Source organism: Dromaius novaehollandiae, chromosome 14 (genome assembly GCF_036370855.1).
Source record: "Dromaius novaehollandiae isolate bDroNov1 chromosome 14, bDroNov1.hap1, whole genome shotgun sequence".
Lineage (NCBI taxonomy): Eukaryota > Metazoa > Chordata > Aves > Casuariiformes > Dromaiidae > Dromaius > Dromaius novaehollandiae.
In genome coordinates, this window is record NC_088111.1 from 20,007,106 (window position 1) to 20,027,224 (window position 20,119).

The following is a 20,119-nucleotide window of genomic DNA, read 5'->3' on the forward strand; positions in this document are numbered from 1 at the left end:
CCAAGTCTGATAAACCTCTATAAATACTTCAAAAAAAAATGCAGCTTCATACTCCTTACTGAAGCCACTGGTAGAGAGGGCATTAACCTTCCTCATTAAGAGCACAAAGTCCTATTGTTTATCATAGGTTACGCAGTGATATAACAAGAACTGTATCAGACAGCACTTGCTTGAGAGAAAGGTATTGCATAGGAGCACCAGTCTTAACATGCACCGATCTGGAATAATCAGGTTTATAGGGCATCAGGAGGGATGACAACACATTGCAGCTGGTCTGGTCATTAGAACAGTAGTGCCTTGTCCTGGATGAGCATGGTGACATATTCAGAGACTAAGCAGCAGCTATGCCTAGAATTGTTTTCTTCTGTACGTAGGACTTACAAAAGCATTCAAGTCATCCTTTAGCCACTCTCCAAGCTAAATTAGTATCTTCATTTTCCTTCTGAGGTTGAAGCATTAACTTGGATAGCATCGTACCCCAGGTGACAAACCCTCACTTTAGGGAGAAGCAAGGAGTAGATGTATAGAGTTGCAAGGTGAAACTGTATCACTGTCTACTAAATTGTTGGCAGCAGTTCAAGGTAAGACAATCCCATGTTACTAATATATTGTTTTCTATCAAGGATATTCAGAGATTCATGAAATAAATAGATCCTACTCAAAGCATGGTGCAAAGCTCTCACTGCAGCATACCAGAAGTGACTGTAGAAACAAGCGCTCGTTGAGGGGCTCTGTAGGACATCCCCATCAGTAACTTAAGGCATGAACTCGGCAGACCTTAAAACATCCCAGCTGAGAGGCCACCATGTCCAGCTCAACTGGAAGTTCTGTAGTTGCGGTTACCTCTGTTCTGGTGACCAAGATGGTTTGGCACATGAGAAGTGTATGCACTTCCAGTAGAAGTGTAGTGAAGAAGTGGGGACATGACTTCTCCACATTAGGAGGATCTCCTGTTTAAGGAGACTTTATTTAGGGTATCTGAATATTTAAGTCTGTTTACACGATTACTAAAGAGCATAACAGCATCCCTGTGCTGTACAAAGCAATACAGAATGCTACCCACAAAAAGGCAACTGGAGCGTTGACCAGAACAGCCTGCCCTTGCTACTGTCCCTTCACACTCCCCAGGGACAAGAGGTGCTTGCCTCCTGAGCCACCGCAAGGAGGATGTCACACCTCTACAGCACACTCCCCACCGCAGAAGGTCTGGGACTACTGCAGAATTTTCCACTTTCAGATAACAAAATTCACCAGTGTTTTTATGTTGAACTAGGATACAGATCAATTAATAAAGAGCAAACATACAGCACACAATGGAGTAACAAAATACAGAGGTTTATTGACAAGTTCACAATTTATCAGTTGATTTTCAATCCCCTTCTGCGCCTGTTTAAGAAAAAAAAGTGTTCTTATGAAACCTGTTTGATGAGTTGAAAACATGGTTTTGATTCCAAAGAAGGAAATACAAGAAAATGAACACAGTTTAACTAATTTAAGGCCTAGTTGGAAGTTGCTGTTTAAAAGACAGGCATTGTAGCCAATGCACATCAGTATTTCTACCTAATGTTTAAGGTACTAAATGATGCCAAGTCTAAAGTGAGTATCACAGACAGCATTAATTACAGCCAGACCCTTCAATGAAAACACTCTTGACTTGTCTATCTGGTTACCTCTTAAAACCCTGTTGGTACTGAAACTGATTTGAAAGACAGAAACCTCTGAGACGCAGCCAGGTGTGAGACTCAAGAATAGCTGGTAGGAAATACACATTAGGAAGGAACATAGCTCCAATACAGGGCTGCAGTCAGGATCACTGTATCTTCTCCCAGGGGGCCAAATAACAGGGAGCTCCACATCTATCTGAAAGGTACAAAGGCATTGAAATTCCTACTTTCCAGGGTTTTTCCTACCCTTACCACTGCCCCCAAATACTTCACTTTCACAAATTGAAAAGGCAGCTAGGTCTTTATGCAGTCATCCACCACTTCTGACATGAGCTGAACAGAGCAGTCTAACAAGCTCTAAAAAAATCAGAGGATGATCAGCACCTGGCCCAGAGAGTCTCCTCTAAACAGGAGTAGTTTTAGGGAACTCGGGCTAGAACAGCAGTGAATACATGCAGATAAGGCCACTTGTTCTTTGGTGTACCTGAACAACTCCTGTTTTGATATGTCAGATTTAAAAAGTCACCATTTAATACATTGAGCAGTCTAAGCAGCTAATATTAACATTCAAGTATCAAAGCTCGATATGATCAGAAAGTCCATTCAGAGAATGAATGATGGAGCAACCCTCCCCAACACAGTTTGTGAAAAACTATATGCACATCTTCCAAACATGATTTAAGATAGCCAGCACGCCCAAAAGGTCTGTATTGCTAAAGTCTTTGTCCAACTAGGATAGTCTACAGAGTGTCTCAAAACAGCTACAGCTGTGGCTTGGGGATAATCTAAGTTGCTCTCACCCCTTACCAACAAAAGTCCGAGGCAGTCAAAGGCAAACATAAGGCTGACTAAAGACACGAGAATTCACTAACAGAGTCAGCACAGACAAACAAAAAAAAATTGCACTGTGGTGAAGACAGTAGAACAGTCCTGGTTTCCGCAGGGCACAAAGGAAAGACCTCTGCAGAAGCTAAGGCATTTCTATACAGGTTGGGTCAAAGCTAGCTAACTAGACATTTCAGTTTATTCTCCATGGTAACTGTATACTTAAAGTTGCTTCTATTCAAAGGCGACCATAAAGCTACTGTTGCACTCAAATCCTTACCAGGAAATCTGCAAGCACTCAGCCAGGATACTTCAAATAAAAGTCTTCTAGAAGCACCTATATGAAATGGTATATTAGACTGATCTTACCGTTTGTCAAGGGCTACTAGTAATCAGCAGACTACTGAAGGCAGCAGAAAGGCCTGTGAATACTCCGAGGAGGGGAACACCAAAATGTTTACTAATACATGATGGCTTATGAGAGTATAGAAGAAATTTTCAAAATATTTTGTCCCTGTATCAGCAATCATGTACTGCGAAGGAGGAGGGAAGGAGAAAAAGAACCAAAGACTAAAGATGCTCAGGAACACAATAGCACTAATTGCCCCCATGGAACATATTTACATTAAAGTGACTGCAAATCAACTCACACTGTGAAGCTGCATTATATCGCCTAGAGAAGAGCATGGCCTACTGCTGTGCTTAAGACTATTCCAGACCCGGCCTCCAGGTCCCTACCCACTCACTATGTTTTACACACTGAATGTATGGAAAAGCCTGACTCCACAAGAGTGTCCCGAGCCACTAGCTAGCTAAGAACCTAAGTCTGATGAACTCACGACAAAGCAGCATTTTTCTTCCACAACGTTACACTAATAACTCCACCACCCACCCAGGCAGTCTGATACTCAAGAGTCTTCCACATGGCACCCTTTCCCTCCCCAACCCTCCCTCCCAAAGTCATCAGGTTATCCTTTCTACACACTTTGGCATAACCCTCATACATCTGCCTTAAGAAGAATCTGTCCACAAATGATAGTCTATAAACTGACCTCACAACCACAGACAAGTTTCTGTGCAGACTCAGTTAGTGAAAGTGAACAGAGGTCCCTAATAGAACGCAATGCTGGATTTTCCACCAGGGGGATTGAGAACCTTGTTGTGCGAGCGTGGCCTTGGCCCTAATCTGGGCTCGTGATTGTCTATCTTGGGTTCTGGTTCCTTGAGTCGCTCCTCTTTGCCCGGATCTTTTTTCTCGCCTCCACCTTGCAGCTGCGATTTGTTGCTTTCTGTAGCTGAATTAAAACAAACAAACAAAGTTAACAAACAAACAAAAAAAGTTAGACAAACCTGTTACACTGTAGTGTTACATGTCTCCCATCCACAGCACACTAAAAGCAGTTTTCTCAACACTTGTTCACTTTTCCTGAAGGAAACAGGTACTGAGGAAGAAGCTCACTTCTCTTGTTCTTAACAATTTTCCTTCCTTCAGCAATCTATACCTTCAGAATTATTTTGGCAGCTTCTGACAACTGGAAGATACAATGTACCAGTTACTGCTTTCATATGAGCTTGAAAGCAATGCTCCCATCATTCTTTAACAACAATGATTAGAGCAGCATGCATTCTGTTGAAGTCAGCTATTCAGTATTTACAGCTACTTAAGGCCCAAATTGCACATTTGAAGGAGATGGCAAGGGAGGAAGCAGCAATTTGATAGGATGTTTTTCTGTATATATAGATTCCATATATCCATCTATCTATATATATCTATCAATATATCAAGTTAGGCCTGTGCTTTCCTCAATAAGACGACTATTTTCCCGAACTCAAATTGTAAGTTTTGTGCTTAGTCAGAAATTCACTCAGTTACATTACCCTAAACATCAGCCTTAGTCTTACTTATTTATTTATTTTTAAGAGGAAGCATGAGCAAGACAAACTATTCCTTAGAGAGTATCTTCTCAAAAAACAGCAGAGAAAGGGGTTTCTCTTGCTGACCTTCTAGCTTCTTTGGTGTTTCATCTTCTTTCAAGACAATGTGATCCTGCAACGAAATGAAAAACTATCTTAGTATATCACAATTCTTGAACAGCCACTCTGTCACAAGATCCTTCAGAAAGTCTTGTTTTGTTTCTCATCTAATGGCTTATAACATTTTTTGCAGTGAGAGCCAACAACTGCACACACTGTGTGCAGCCTTTCTTCTCCTCTACCCCTACATAAGCCCCTAAACACTGGTAGAACTAAGCTCTAGAAGTTAACTCTACATAGAGGTGCTCGTCTCAGACAACTCATTGAAACACAGATCAAGATACTACATTAGTTCATTAGATGCTTAAAACTTTGTCTATAATCAGCAGTTCAGTACAGAGGCCCTGAATTACCATTCTTCACAAGCCACCATTCTTTACTACCACCCCAGAGAAGCAAGTATTAACGCCTAGAACACAAGGAGCCCTTCAGCGCCCTATTTCAGCCTCAGCAATTACTGTCTTCAGTGGATATCAACAGTGACCTGAACAATCAGAAGCCTTAAGACCATTTTTCTAGCCATCTTAATTGTCAGAAATACACGGCAGTACTTCAGAAAAGCTTGCATGTTTTTCCACCCATGAAATTCAGCTTGCAGTAGTCATTGCTAATATGCAATCTCCCTTCCATCTCCGTATTTACAGTTATTCCACTGCTCTAAGTTCACTGGAATTTCCAAAGTGCTGTCCTGTCTACTCTGTCTAGCCAGGATTTCCTAAGAACTAAGATGTTGCATTAAAAAAAATTCTTATGACTCAAATCCCCCAATATATTTTAGAATCTGCATTAAAAAATAATAGGTAAAAGAACACTATCAGCACCTTCAAATATGGAGGAAAAGGGGAGAGAAAAGGAGTCAAATTGGACTAATAGTTTTATCCTAAGATCCCAGGAAAAAAGAGGCTGCTACTACTCTTTTTTTTTTTTTTTTTTTTAAAGGAAGTCTGCTGAAAGAGCCCACTGTACAGAGGCATTCATGGGATGCTAACTTTCGGAAGTACTTGACATATCAGGAACATTGTCAACATGGTAGCTACTCACTCAATAGTATGTATTTAGTGTAAGGCAGCAGCTTACAAATCCAAATATAGGGCATTTAAATATAGAAATAATTGGCAATGTTTCCTTACATTTAAAAACAAAAAAAAACCCACAAAAAACAAAAAAAGAGAGAGAAATAGCTACATCCCCCAACAGATTTTATACAACCCAGCTTTAAGACTGACAAACAAAACCTGATACGGTGACAAATGCTGCGTCTGACATCATAGAACCAAGCACATGCTGCACCTGAAACTCAAGGCTGATCTTTAAATTAGCTTTTTCACTGCTGATCACTTTAGCTTAATCTCCTCCTAATGTGCTTTCATGTTGAATGTAGATACATATTAGACATATGAAGAGCATAGGTAGTTCACATGAAGATTTGTGATTGTAACTCACTGGTGTTCACTGACTCACTAAAGCAGGTGTCAAGATCACCTCTGCTGAACTGCAGAACAAAGAAATATCTTCTCTTTGCTGACACTGACAATCTTAAATGCCTCCTGACTACATGCCAAGAGCTACAGCTGTACTTCATTTAGCTCCTAAAACCTTTGGCTTTCATTATTCTTACACATCCACAGGATAATTAATAATTTTGTTGCAAACTATGGAGCACATTGAAAGCTGATACACAAAAGATAACAGTAGCAAAAAGAGGCCTCAGGAATAACACTGTCTAATCTGCAGTTACCATAATTTAAGCCTGTCATCTTAAAAAAAAAAAAAAAAAATGCAGGCATTACATTGCTGACAAGACAGTATGATGATTCACTGAACTGCTAGCTTGGTTTGACAGTGGAAAAAAGTACAAATACCTTAGGCTTGTTTGGATGTGCTCGCACAACGCTGGTAGATACTGGAGACCCGAAGATATCGCTTGTCTTCCCACCAGGTGGATTTACGCGCGGACGAGGCTGAGCCGAACTAGGATCCTCAAAAATGCCACTTTCTTTCCCCCCTGCAAAGTAGTAGTAAAAATTGTTCTAGATGACTTAGTTTTACCACGCTACATTGAAAAAGTCAAATTATGAGCATATGAAGACTTCCAGTACCCTATTGCCTAGAGACTTACTTTTGCTTGTCTGAAGATACAGTTTGAAATCCTTTGTTACAAGAACTCACTAGAGGATCTTAAATTCACGGCTGTACTCATTGCAGCTAACTGATGACAGAACTCTAGAGTGGAAGCAGTTTCCTTTCATCATTTCCCTGACTTCAATACTAGGAAAAAATTAGACTAAGATGAAGTGCTAAAAAGTCTGTGAACATGCAGATCATTCACATATTCACATCTTCAAAAGTGTGAATAGATTTAGTGCTCAAGCACACTCAGTTTGCAAAATGTAACTTAGAAAAGACAGATCACAGTGTTCCACTGTACGAACACAAAACCAGCGTTGTTCTGCAATTCAGAGCCCGGTCAGGCCGAGGAAGGTGGCTGCTCTTACCTGGAGGGTTTGTTCTTTTTGGAATGTTCTGAGGTTCTTCAGATGCTCCAAAAATATTAGATGCCATTCGGTGTGGCCTGTTTGAAGAAGAAACTTCTTCTGCATTCCCAAAGAGATTACTAGAACCACCTCCAGGGGGCTTTAATACCCTACATTGTAAAATGAGAGAAGCAAGAGATTAAGATTTATTTGAAATTTACAGCATTCAACATATCTGTCATGTCCCTTCCTGTTGTCCCTGTATGTTACAATGAAATATTCTGACTGGACCATACCCAAGATAATTTTAAGTCTATGAAGTATCTACTTTTCAAAAGATTCCTAACTCAATGTTTCCAAGTTTAACATAAATATTGCCAGCCTCCTGGTCAGTCAACTTGATCATTATGTTATCTAGAATTACTTGAAACAGTTATAGCATAACCATTTGTTCTGGAGGTTTTGTTATCTGCAGTGTTGCAGAAACAACAGGAGATTAAAACAAGACATATGACTCAGGTTAGTATTTTAAAAATAACCATTACAGCATCAGACTTTTTGCTAAACTTCACATACTGATTTAGCATCTGTGATACAATTCAAACCCATCAGCTTTTAAATAAAAGCAAACAATGCAGCCAAAAGTTCTCAAACACTGGAAATCTGCTAATTTCAATCATCAGCTGACATCTTATTAGTTGGTGTGGAGTTTAGAAAAGAAAGGTGGAAGCCCAAAGAAGCCAAATCTTTAGTGGTCAAGATGCAAGGGCATTAAGACTACCGCTCTTCAACAGATGTATATCAAATGGATCCTAATAAAAATGGAGGTTATAATAGAACTGGACCAACTTCTTGAAAACCTACTAAAAGTTAGGCTTGCCCTGGAGTAATAAGTCTACAGCTACTATCCATGCCTTGGTCAGCAAACTTCAAGTCCTGTTCTGAAAGGAACAAGAAAAAATACGGGGAAGAGAAGAATACTTATGTATCAAAAATAATCTTCAAAGACATGTCTACTTCTTGACCAACTGCCCACAATCTTAGCTGAGCAGAGTTATGCCTCTTCTAACCTGGACACCTAATCCAGGACCTAAACTAACCTTAACTTTTATCCAAAAAGAACACTTATAAACTGCACAAGCTTTACCCCGCTGTAGACGAGCAGGATCCAGATGTCAGTGTAACCAAATTAATACAACATGTCTCCTCCAAAGATCTGTGACAGAAGCCAGACGTTTCAGGTTACGTGTGTGTGCTGGGCATAAAAGGAGGTTCCTCTTAGACTTAAATTTGAATAGAAGATCGTTGCTAAGGTTTAACTTCACAAAGGCAGAGTTACTCAGCCGCTCTGTCAGAGAATAGGTTTTGTCAGCACTTCAGACCTCAGGATGAGCACAGCTCTATGGGAGCTGAGAGAAGACATGTTCCTCTCTTGGTCTGGGAGTACTTTATGCAGTCAGAAAAAGCTCCAGAGAGACTGTTGTTTTTAATGGGCAATTTCATTTTTTTTAAACTGTTTGTATGTCTGTGGCTGCTAATTTAATGAACTCCTTTAGTTTGAGGGAATAACTAGGTGTTTGGTAACCAAGATAACTGCACTGTCCGTTGCATAGGTAAGATCAAATCTGAGCAGAGGGTTTATTCACAGTTCAGTGTTCAGCAGACTCCAGATCGAACTATGCTGTAGGCTTTCCTTGTATTTTAGAAAACCTAAAATTGCTATTAAAACATACATCACATAGCCAAACTAAGCATTTTGATCATTCAGAATGGTCCACAAACCATAAGAGGCAGTTACGGTATTTAAATTTGGGGGAGGGAGGGAAGAGAAAAGGAGACAGCAAACAAACTAGAGCAGTTTGAGAGGGGGCTGTTTAGAAAGTAGCTTTGCTAGCGTCCTCATATCCTTTAAGCGATTCCTGACTTCACTCATTCTTTTCAATTTTTTATGCTTTTATTCTTTGTTGAGTTAATCTAAGAATACTACCAAAGTGACTGAAAGGAAGAGAAACATGTAGTTTATACAGATGGAATTTCTTATAGTATAGATTCCTCAGTTACCATCCTTAACATGTGTCTACAGACATAGGTGGAAACAATAGAGGAACTAAATTTGTGTTCTTTGGTTTAAGGAAAACAATCATAAGAACAAAATTACTTATAGTTTTTGCAACTAGATTCCTAGATTTGAGACCTATTGAAAAAAATTCTAGAGAAGCTCCATTTAAGATTAAAAATCTTGATTACTCAGTTAACAAACGTAAATATGAAGATAAATGCAACACTGAGGGTTAATCTTATGTTGTCCTCACATTTTCAGCTCAGCATCAATATTAAGAAAATCCCACTGCTGCAAGAAACAAGTCAGAGTCAAAACTTGAGATGTTTAAGAGGCATTTTGAAAGCAGCAGGATAGGAGACGGTTTTTGCAAGCATTACCCAAAGGAACGTCTGGAATCCACACACACACATTAAGTGGATTTGCCTCCTTGGTTTCTGAAACTTCCAGTCGCTAGGAACCTCCCAAATAATCTGCAAGAACTAAACTCTTTCAAGTAAGGACACTAAGTTTATAAAATTTTAACTAATGTAAAGCCAGGTAATTAAGTCATTCATAAGAACTACAAAAAGGAAGCAGGAAGCATAGCAACAAACTCTTCCCCCTCTGACAGCAAAGACAAAGGGTTGTGTGCTGCATTTCAGCTGGACGCAAGGACAAACACAAAGCTATCCTTCTCGCTGCGTAGCCTCTAAAGCACTGCTGACCTCCTCACGCTCTAAGCCTCACCCAGTCCTAGATTGGAGTGAGATATGCAGGTCTACTGCACCAAAAATAAGATATACTCTGAATGCTACCAATGGAAAACAGCATGCTAAACTAGATAAGCCAACAGGAGCTGCTTCAACACAGCACAAAGACATTTAATATATATTTAAAGTCATATAACTTTGTATCGGTGTTATATGAGTTTATGTGCACAGAGAGGTTTTATGTCTCCTACCTAGAGGAGCTGGATCCTTTCCTTGTGGTGGGGGGATCCTCTGATCCTCTTTAACTGTGTCTCCTTCTGTCTCCCACCCCCCATCTCCCCCACTTGACCCTGCTCTCCCATTTCCCTCTCCTGTCTCCCTCCATCCATCTCCCTGCAACTCTCCATCACTCCTGCGCTCCCACTCCCTCTCCCCACCCCTTGCTTCCCCTTACCCTCCCCCCCACCCTCCTTCTCCTTCCCTCCACCTGCCACCCCCTCTCCTACACCCTCTCTCCTTCCCCCCTCACTGCCTCTAACCCTCACCCCCTCTCCCATGCTCCCTCTTTGTTTAATCAAAATAAAACTAAGCAGCTAATTTAATCCAGCAGAGTATTTGTTGGCTGTATCACTGTACACATCAACTGGATGACTAAAGATTCATCTCACTGGATGATTATTAAGTAGTAGCTTTCATTTAAAATATTTTTAACATCATTTATTCTGAACAGAAATATCCCTGCGTTATAAAGGTATAACAAGGTAAAGCATTTGTTTATTACATCATTTAAAAGATTTTCCTGAATTATGAAGGTTCTATATTAGTAATGCTTTTTCCCCTTACTTCTACAGCTTTTGGTGGTTGTTGGGCATTTTGTATTAGGCTCACTTTTAATTCAGGGGACTTTTACACATCAAGAACTGCAAAGGGATTTGCATTAGCAGCAAATAAATCCGTGTTTGGAGACCGAACAGAATAAGCTTTGGGCAACAAAAAACCCTTAAGCCCAGTACCTTTTGCTTTTGATGGCAAAGACTGTACATCAGTATAAGGACTATTTCAGAGACCTTGCTACAAAAAGGCAATACTCCAGTCACGTAATGCGCTGCAGCATGCATGCCTGCTGTGCCAGGTCTGGTTATGTAGGTTTTTTGTATTGTTTTACATGACAGACAACAAAGTTTTTCTCAGGCTGAGGGAAACGCTCTGCCACAGCGCAGGAACAAGCCCGAACAAGACCGTCGCCGCTTGCTGTCCGCCGAGGAGCTGCAGCCTGCCTTCCGCATCCGACCCGGCAACCCAGCTTAGGAGTTAAACGTAGTTCCCAAATTACCGTACGACGAGAACGGAAGCTTCTCGGGGACTACACCAAGGGGGAGCTTCCTCGCAAGCCTTCCCAAACCCGGTCCCAGCTTAAAGTGACTGGAACGAGGCGGGGGTGGGGGGGGGGATTAAAGCGCCCTCCCAGCGCTTCCTTCCCCCCCGCCCACAGGGGGCGGCGGGTCCCCCGCAGCCGCACGGGTGGCTCCAGCCCCCGGTGAGCAGCGCACACGCTCGCGCCCGAGCGCGGCGCCATCCTCAAGCCTCACGGAAGGGACAAGGAGCCAACGCGTCCTCCGGCAGGCCTCGCGGCCAGGCGCCGCCGAGCCGGGCCCTCCGCCGCCCCGAGGGGCCAGGGCCCCCAGAGGCGGCCCTCCCGCCCGCCGAGCCCCCGCCGAGCCCCCCGGCGCGCCGGGACCGGGGCCAGGCCCCGAGCGCGGCGGCCCGGCCGCTCCCTCCTTCCCTGCCGCCGCGTGCCTCGCGCGTGGCCCGCCGCCCCGCACCGGGCCCTCCCCGGCGGCGCCCACCCGCCCCCGGCCGCACGGGCCCCCCACGGCCACGGCGCTGCTCCTGCTCCCGCTCCCGCCCCTCAGCGGGACCCCGCGCCCCTCCCGCCGCCGGCCCCGAACAAAGCCCCGCCGAGGGCCCTGTGCCGCCGCCGCCCCTCCCTGCCTCCCCCCGCCCCCTCGAGCCGCCGCCGCCGCGGCACCTGGAGCTGGGCTTGGCCGAGTCGGTCTCGGGGCCTTGAAACATGGTGGCGGGCGGGAGGCGGCAGGCTCGGCTCCACGGCCCCGCGCGCGACGCTCCCCCTCGGCCGCCCGGACAGCAGGTAGCGAGCCAGCGGGCCCGCCCTGCCCCGCCGTTGGCTGAGCCACGCGCCCGTCACGCCGAGCAGCCTATGGGAGGCATCCCGCCACCTCGGGATCCCGCCTGCCCGGTTCCCTTCCAGCCTGAAACGACCCGCGCCCCTCGCTCATGCTGGCCGCCTTCCCATTGGAAGAGCCCCCTGTCCGTTAGGGGAAGCTGCAGGGCCATTGGCTGAGAGCTCGGGCGGGGCGAGCGAGGGGCGGGCGTGGCAAGGGGCAGGTAGCGTGGCCGGGACGCGCGCGGAGGCTGTTTGAGGGGGGAGGCGGGGTGGGGGAGGCTGCGGCGTGTGGCGGCGCCGCCCGCGGGGGAGCTGCCCAGCCCGGCGCAGCCCTGCGGCGGGGCGGTGCGCTGGGGCCGCGCCCCTGTATCCCCCCCCTGGGGGGCCACGGCCGCAGCCGGCGGTACCGGAGCGCCGCCCCGGGCGAGGGGCCTGCGGCCGGCAGCCCCCGGGGCGGCTCCGGCTTCTTCAGCCCCTTCCCCACAGGCGCCGCCCTGCCCTGGCTCCGGGGCTAAAGAGCTTATTTTTTGGCAGGTCGGAGATGGGTCAGCTTTGGTCTGTGCTCCAGGGGCGCAGTCCTGTGGTTGTCTTATAGGCGTTTCACCCGAAAACATCCATTACAAATTAAAAAAAATGCTACCAAGCACAGAGAAAGAAAAACCAAAAAAAGGGGATAAAGAGCATCACAAGAAATAACCCCGCGCGGGACGCGCCTCTCCGGAGCAGCCCCGATGCAGGTGGGCGGCTGTTGGCCCGGCCCGTAACGCATGGCGCTGAGAGAAACGTGTCCTCTCCGGGTCGCCTCTTCCCCCGCCTCGGAAAACGGTGTCAGCGAAGCGCCCAGCAGAAGCAGGGCTGGGCAAAGGCCGTTTAAAAGCCACCGGTTCTGGGGAGGAATCGGATCTGGGCTCTGGCGAGCTGATACGGGTGCAGTTAGGGAGCCAACGCTCGCATGGCTGTTCTTAACCAAACACATGTGAGAGTTACGTTACAGCACTTAACATTTTCAGTCGAAGGTTTTGTTTTATGCTTCCGCAGCTTTCCGTATGCTAAGAAGCAAATTTAGAGGCAGCCTTACTGCTGATTTTATCTTGAAGGATTAAACCAGATTCACTCTTCCTGCAGGATCTTGCGTTATTTCATTTCTTACCCCACCAATACTTCTTAGTTCTGACTCATACTATTTCTCCTATTTAAACAGCATTAAATTCTGTTCATTAAGGGCAAAATTTAGGTGACCTGGGAGAAAAGGGGTTAGGATACAATCCCAGTATTGATACAAGGTGGAGAAGAACCAACGATCTCTCTTGGGTGTGAGTCTGTGTCACCAGGGGGTGGAGGTGTGGAGGTTGGACAGCAGGAGCTCAGACTTGGCCGTATACTCCGGTTTTCCCTGTACATAGGTGGTAGGGAGAACCTCCACTTTTCAGATGGAAAGGAAGCGCTAAATAATACTAGTGATAAGCTCTCCTTTTTTTTTTTTTTTTTTTAATTCTACTTTTCTAAGCCTCCTTCCACCCACCAAAGTGATTCCAGTGAAGGGCTACTGAGATGATTTAAGAGACTGGAGCCTCTGTCACAGGAGGAAAGGCTGAGAGAGCTGGGACTGCTCAGCCTGGAGAAGACTGGGGGCCGGGGGGGGGGGGAATCTTATCAGTGTGTATAAATATCTGAAGGGAGGGTGTAAAGAAGACAGAATGAGACTCTTCTCAGTGGTGCCCAGTGACAGGACAAGAGGCAACAGGCACAAACTGAAACACAGGAAGCTCCATCTAAGAAAAAAACCTTTTGACTGTGAGGGTAACTGAGCACTGGAACAGGTTGCCCAGAGAGGTCGTGGAGTCCGTGGAGATGATCAAAAGCTGCCTGCAGATGGTCCTGGGCAACCTGCTCTAGGTAACCTTGCTTGATGATCTGCTAGATGATCTCCAAAAAACCCCATTCTGTGATTCTGTTTTTAACTTTTTCATTACACAGAGAACAAAACAGTTCATCTACACACAAATTACTCATTTGGATTTAAATGGAAGTAATCCCAACTGAGAATGAATATCCTCATTCAGAATCAAAATATCTTTACTTTGATTTGGTTTATTTCAAAAGAAATTATGGTGATACAAGTTCAACAGGAGAGTGTCCAAAAGAGGGATTTTTGTGTGGCTTAATTAACATACTTTATATTCATATTTTCAGTTAATTCTGTATTAACTTTTGTGAGTATTCCCTGTAGACACATCTGTAATCGGAGATTAATGATATTTCCACTCATGACTAAATATCTTCCTCCTCTTTCATTTACTACTGCTTAGCATAAAATGGTACTATATTGCTTTTAGGAGAAAAGTGGTAGTGTAAGACAAGACTCAGTTATCTTTAATGTGATGAAGGAGGGAAAAATGCACAATGTACCATTCTCTGCTGTCTCTGGTAGTCTGCTATGAGGCATCTGGTTTAAGAACAAACTTGCGCTTTTTCAAGACTTATTAAACCAGAGCTGCCCTTGGATGTTGCAGAGGTGAAAGGTCTAGATGTGTACAAAAGGGAACTAGATAAATTAATACCATAGATCACAGGGTAATTCAGGTTGGAGGGAACCTCAGGAGGTCTCTAGTCCACCCTCCTGCTCAAAGCAGGGTCAGCTAGGAGATCAGGCCGGGTTACTCAGGGCTTTATCCATTCTGGTCTTGAAACCTTTGGAATTGAGACTGCCCTCATGGTGAAAAAGTTTTTCCAGTGGTGGCTATATAAACACAGCGGCCTGGGTGCAACCTCTGCCTCTAAGCTCCTGGTTATCAGAAGCTGCGAGGAGGTGCCAGGGGAAAGATCAAGATATACATATCCTTTCCTTGTACCCTGTTCTTTGAGCAGTTGCTGGTGACTACGGTGAGAGATAAGAGTTTCAATATGGAGAGCCCTCTGGTTTGACCCATTTAAGCTCACAGTTAGGGGACACTGTTGGGGAGGGAAGCGGGAATGTATACATTAAAAAAACAAAAAACAAAACCCTAAACGTTTTCTCACCATGGCGAATATAGTGAAAATTGTGGGATGAGAGAAGCCAATGGAAATTGCGCCACTGATCTTACTGAAAGCAGAATTTCACCTCAGAAAGCTTAGTCTTGCAGACAAATGTTGATCCCCTAGATTCTACGGGGGCCATAGCTATGGAAATAACGGTTACATGAAAAATGTGGTAAGACAGGAACTGCAAATAACACACGGGACATAAGTTAGACCAAGTATTAGTATGTATTTATGCACAAGAATAAAAACAGCTTTACAAGTTGAATTGGAAATTTAAACAGAGGAAGTTTAACAGCTTTTGTATATTATATTAAATAACCAAAACACCTTTTTCCAAAATTGGTAAAGAATAAATAATATAATTTACAATATGGTACAAAAAATAATCAGTAAGGACAGGCATTCTGCTTTATACATACACTATATAGGTATATTTATAATCTATAAAACAAATTCACATCTCAAACAAGCCAGAAACCTCAGATGATATGGCTTAACTATTATTAAAAGAAACAGCATTAAATTTTGCTGCCAGAACCATAAGCTCTAAAGCAGTTATCATGTTTCAGTAATTAATGATAACTTATTGCCGTAGTGCTTGCCAAGGTTTCACTTAGTTAACATTTACAAATTGCTGTGAAATTAAGAGATTCAAAGGTTTGAAAAGGTTAAAAAAAGTGCAGTACTTTCCTTATAAATGCATCCGAAGTCTGAGTGTAAAAAATAAAATGCAACTTAATTTCCACTCTGGGATCTGTGGAGTCAGTAGATGAAACTCTTTATAGGTTAGATTTGATCGAAGCTATTTAATTGAATTTAGAAATATAAAGAAGGGTGTCAAGAAAGGGCTAAACAATGCCATATTAAAAACAATATTCCTATGCTTAGTAGATTTAGTGATAAGGGATAAAATGAATTGTGCGCTTAATCAGGATGCAACACCCAGCAGACAACCCACTGTTAGCGCACACATGTATACACAGGCAGATCTAATTCTTAGGATGTGGTACTGCTTTTCACCCAGACTATGATGGCAACAAATACTGAATTTTCTGCCTTTCACCATGGGGAACTACTCAGAACTTCCTTATTATACATATGGTCACTAAACCAGCATGGGGCAAGCCTACCAGAGGTTTAAAATTAAAACCAGTAAAACCTAAAGCCAGGAACAAGCCTTAGAGCAACTAACATCAGAAGTGGAGACCAGGCTGTTAGTGTCCATCTGTCCTCTCCAACTGTCCTTCATTGCCTCGGGCAGCTATGAGGATTACAAAGTTAAATTTTCCTGAAAAACAATCCTGCCTGCGTTTCACTATCAACTTGCCTGAATATCTGTTTGGGATAAGCTGACGTGATTACAGAAGTCGATCTTGCTACTTCAGTTGAGGAAACTGGAGTTACTAAAAAATTTTGGATTTTACCAAAAAAACAAAAAACCAACAAAAAACCCAAGACATTAATTTATCCCTTGGCAGTCTTAGACACAAACTGATGATGATCAGCAAGTAAAGCACATCCACCTGAAAACTACAACTGGTGGAGTCAGAAGTATGTTTAAATGACTTTTCACATAATAAGGATAACAAATTCTGCATCAATTCTAAATATGCACAATGATCTAAGTTGTTCTCAAATTTTTCCCTGATAAGATTTACTTTTCCTGAATGGGCTTTGTTATTAAAATGCAGTTTGCAGAGTGTTATGTTTCTGAAATCAGAAGCCAAATACAGAAAGTCTCTGGGAACTGCAAGTCTCAAGAGACAGGAGGCTGCTAAGAGATTTTTTTTTTTTTTTTAAAAAAAAGGATTTTCAAAATCTTTTTTATAGTAAGTACTTTTAAGAAGCTGATGCTAAACACAGTTTTAACCACAAAAATTTTGAGTGCTGAACAAGTACCTCTGTCATTTCCACTTTGCTATTACCTCGTGCCCCAAGTCTACTTGCAAAAGTTCAGGATATTAAAATCTTCTGATCTCATGGACACCACTAAAAATAGCCACTATACTGACATTCATTCTACAACATCATTATTCCCCTGTGGCAACTGCATGGGTTGAGAAGGGGCAGCTTGTCAGCAACCTGTATCACATGGCAGAAACTCACCACGGATTTTGATGCAGTGCCCTGCCATATAGGTGCAGCAACGCTGGCACCTATCCTAGACAACCTAGAGTCAAAACCAGAGTGACAGCCACCTCCGTTGCCAGCCTGGGGAGAGAGTATGGAAATGTCTGTCAAGGTATGTAATACACGGGAGACCATCAGGCTGATCTTTCAATATTTAGAAGCTTAAGAATAACAGTTCGGATTTTTTATACAGTACTTGGTTACAATGTATCACATCTCCTCCTGCATGTCCTGTAATCCATGGCCACAGCTATAGCAAGAGTCCTCTGTTTTTGTCCTGAAAGTTGGAAGGATTTTTGGAGGTACAGTACACAGGATAAACAGCATTACTAACGTGAGAAGCCAAAACCAAGAGGAAACACTTGGGGAAAGAACGAACCAAAATATACCTCAACCCTAAGTGAAACCTGAAAGTTTTAAATGGAGTGACTCTTGAGATTTATGGGTACCCTCGTCACACCAAGGGCGAACCCTTAAAATGATACACTTAGCATTCAACTTCCTGACAGCCTTCAACTTTTTATATTCTAGGTTTGCATGATCTCCTGGTAACTGCAACAGAGTTCTCCAATGGGGCTCAGTAAGGATAACAGGGAACTAATGACAGAAGAACTCAAGACCCCACACGACATGCAGTAGGAATAGAAAGCTAGCCCACAGGTATGAAAATCCCCCCTTTTTCTGCTACGGACTGTCTTCTTGCTAGTGATGCAGGCTTGATTCCCTGTTGGTTCCTACATCAGAAAGGAGAAGGTAGTAACCTTGCATGTGGGTTCTTACAGAATAAATCACAGGAATGTCTTCCAAATTCCGCTACCTTTAGAGTGAAGTCAACAAACTCTGGGCCACAGAAAAGAAGCATCAGAAAATGTTACATTTTCTCTTAGTGATAGAGAACACAAGGCAAACTGTATAGCAGTAAAAAACAAAATCTACGGAAGCAGGGTAAAGTGACTGGGAAAAGAGTGAACCCAATCAGTGCACTGTGAGCAAAGTTCCAAGAAGAAACTCCCAGTCAAATGCTTTGTAAAAGTAGCTAAAGGCAGGTAGAACTACATCCACCAAGTATAGTGCAAGTTGGGAAAATGAACCCCTGATAATAGCCTAAGAGATGGAGAAGTTTTGATTATTTATTAATAAACAGCTCTTATATAAAGTTGAGGTTTATGTAGGACTAGCCCCTTCGATAAGTTCAGAGCTCCCTAAAATAGCCAAGGGACATCCTCTTACTGGAGAAGCAGAGAAGTGCTTAGAAAAGGGGCACACTAAAAGTATCCTCTCTCCAGACTGGTAGGAAAGGAAATAGGAAAAGTCTCCTGAGTTATAAAGGCAGAATCAAAGGAAAACCAGCTGTAGAGAAAGTAACTTTAGATTCCTTTGAACCCGCTGAAATCAGGATCTGGGTCTTTCAGATATTGAAACACTACCATTAAATGCATAGGGATTTCACAGAGGGAATACCAGATCCATTAGTGCCCAGGAGTGACTAGAATGAAAAATGATGCCCTGAGGTACTACAGAGCACCTGGAACTAGCAGGACAAGGAGGAAACAAGGAGGGATTAAGGGATTAAGCTAGGACTTGACATCTTTCCTTTTTATGACACAAGACAGATTTCAACAATTTTAGCATTAAAATATTATTCGTATCTATACATTACAATACTCTTTCCTATTTCCTCTCCCAGGAAAATCCTCAGTGAGCTACTGTATCTCGCATTTGTGTGGAGAAAGATGGCAATATATACAGGTGTCCAGCAGAGCCAAGACTAATTATGACAAAGCTTTCCTAGTGATTCCCGTAAGAGCTCTTTTGCAGTGTTTCCTGACTGAAAAAGCAAACACCCTTCAGGGAAGGCAGAAAAGCACTCTCCCACTGTTGGGATGAACAGTGAAATGTGATGAAGAATCTCACTTAAAGATGGAGAAGATGAGTACAGTCAGCAGAATGACGATTGTGACACGTGATAGGGTTCAAAAATAGAGGAAACTCCCTGGGGTTCCCCGCAATCTGGGAGCAGAGTGAATCAGAGCTCCCCTACAAAACAAGAGAGCAGGTACGTGCCCCTGCTGGAATGTTCTAACAACAAAACATTGCCAAAGAAAAAGAATGGTGCATAAAAATGAAGCATCGCAGAGTCATAGCGCCTTTGGAGAGAGTGCAAGAAACTTCAGTTTGACTGATTCATAAAAAGAGTGCCAACTAGGACGTTTCAAGATGCAAAATGCTTTCCATACCCCACCCCCACCCCTCATCCTCCACAACTTCAATGTGAATCCCAAATCATGGTGTTTTGATTACTATGCAAAAAGTAATTCATGTAGGGGAACTTCTGGCAATACCCTCTCTTGCTTCAGCTTCTTCTTCCTAGGCCATTCCACAGCACAAGTCCAGGACTGTCCCATAAACCTGCCATCTTATACCACTGATGCAGGGGACACACCATTTCCTATAATACTATTCCACATTTTGTTGTTCCCAGTGTATTGCACATTCCAGGACTTGCAAGTACTTCTTCAGACCCTTGAAGACAATGCTGCTCTTTTCGAAAGAAGGTACAACTGAGCCTCAGCTGCTTCTCCACGACCTGTCCTTGCTGTGATCCAGCGCTGCAAGTTCCACCTTAGCTGAACAGTCTCCACCAGCCTGCTGGTCTCGTACGCTCACTGTGAGAGATCTCCAATTGGGGGACCACCACCTCCTCCATCAAACAGAATTTCCCTACGGGTTGGCTCAGGTATGGATAGCTCCTGGGCAAGGTCATTAAAACGAGATATGTAATCTATGCTGTTCTCATTCATCATGCAAGCCAGCTGGGAATCCACCACCTAGAAAAGAGGTAAGAGAAAAGAGCAGCCACGTATCAGTGGAGATTTATCTTGCTTTATCTGAGTTAGAGAATAGCTCCTATCTGTGGCTTAATGGGAACCTCTCTGAAGACACTATAGTCTGATGGACCTTACCCACACATCATTACAGCTATTCCTTAATTTGGCATTAAGATGCACTGTTAGAGACACTGATCAAAAACT

At 43.5% G+C, this 20,119-nt stretch overlaps 2 protein-coding genes and 1 long non-coding RNA gene across 7 annotated transcripts in view; 1 reads left to right on the plus strand and 2 right to left on the minus strand.

Moving 5' to 3' along the window:
* Positions 1-1,314: 1,314 nt before the first annotated feature.
* Positions 1,315-11,949, minus strand: JPT2 (Jupiter microtubule associated homolog 2). Its single transcript, XM_064520647.1, has 5 exons — positions 11,778-11,949; positions 7,019-7,167; positions 6,386-6,528; positions 4,491-4,536; positions 1,315-3,784 (listed from the first exon to the last, which is right to left on the minus strand). The coding sequence occupies exons 1-5, from the start codon at positions 11,819-11,821 to the stop codon at positions 3,600-3,602; spliced, it is 567 nt and encodes a 188-aa protein (XP_064376717.1). The 5' UTR covers positions 11,822-11,949; the 3' UTR covers positions 1,315-3,599.
* Positions 11,950-12,104: 155 nt separating this feature from the next.
* On the plus strand, positions 12,105-13,060 carry LOC135329967 (uncharacterized). Its single transcript, XR_010391678.1, has 2 exons — positions 12,105-12,154; positions 12,468-13,060. It is a non-coding gene; the product is annotated as an uncharacterized LOC135329967 (long non-coding RNA).
* Positions 13,061-15,163: 2,103 nt separating this feature from the next.
* Positions 15,164-20,119, minus strand: part of CRAMP1 (cramped chromatin regulator homolog 1) — a 52,031-nt gene continuing 47,075 nt past the window's right edge. For all 5 annotated transcript variants that reach the window (XM_026100458.2, XM_026100455.2, XM_064520648.1 and 2 more), the window contains one exon: positions 15,164-19,915. In XM_026100458.2, the coding sequence (XP_025956243.1) occupies positions 19,751-19,915 (165 nt within the window). In that variant the 3' untranslated portion in view covers positions 15,164-19,750. The remainder of the gene's footprint in view (positions 19,916-20,119) is intronic.

Coding starts and splice junctions, on each gene's coding strand:
- JPT2 (XM_064520647.1), bottom strand. CDS start 11,821: ATGTTTCAAGGCCCCGAGACCGACTCGGCCAAGCCCAGCTCCAG. Junction 7,168..11,777: donor TCGGCCAAGCCCAGCTCCAG/GTGCCGCGGCGG, acceptor TTTACAATGTAG/GGTATTAAAGCCCCCTGGAG. Junction 3,785..4,490: donor AACACCAAAGAAGCTAGAAG/GTCAGCAAGAGA, acceptor GTTTTAATTCAG/CTACAGAAAGCAACAAATCG.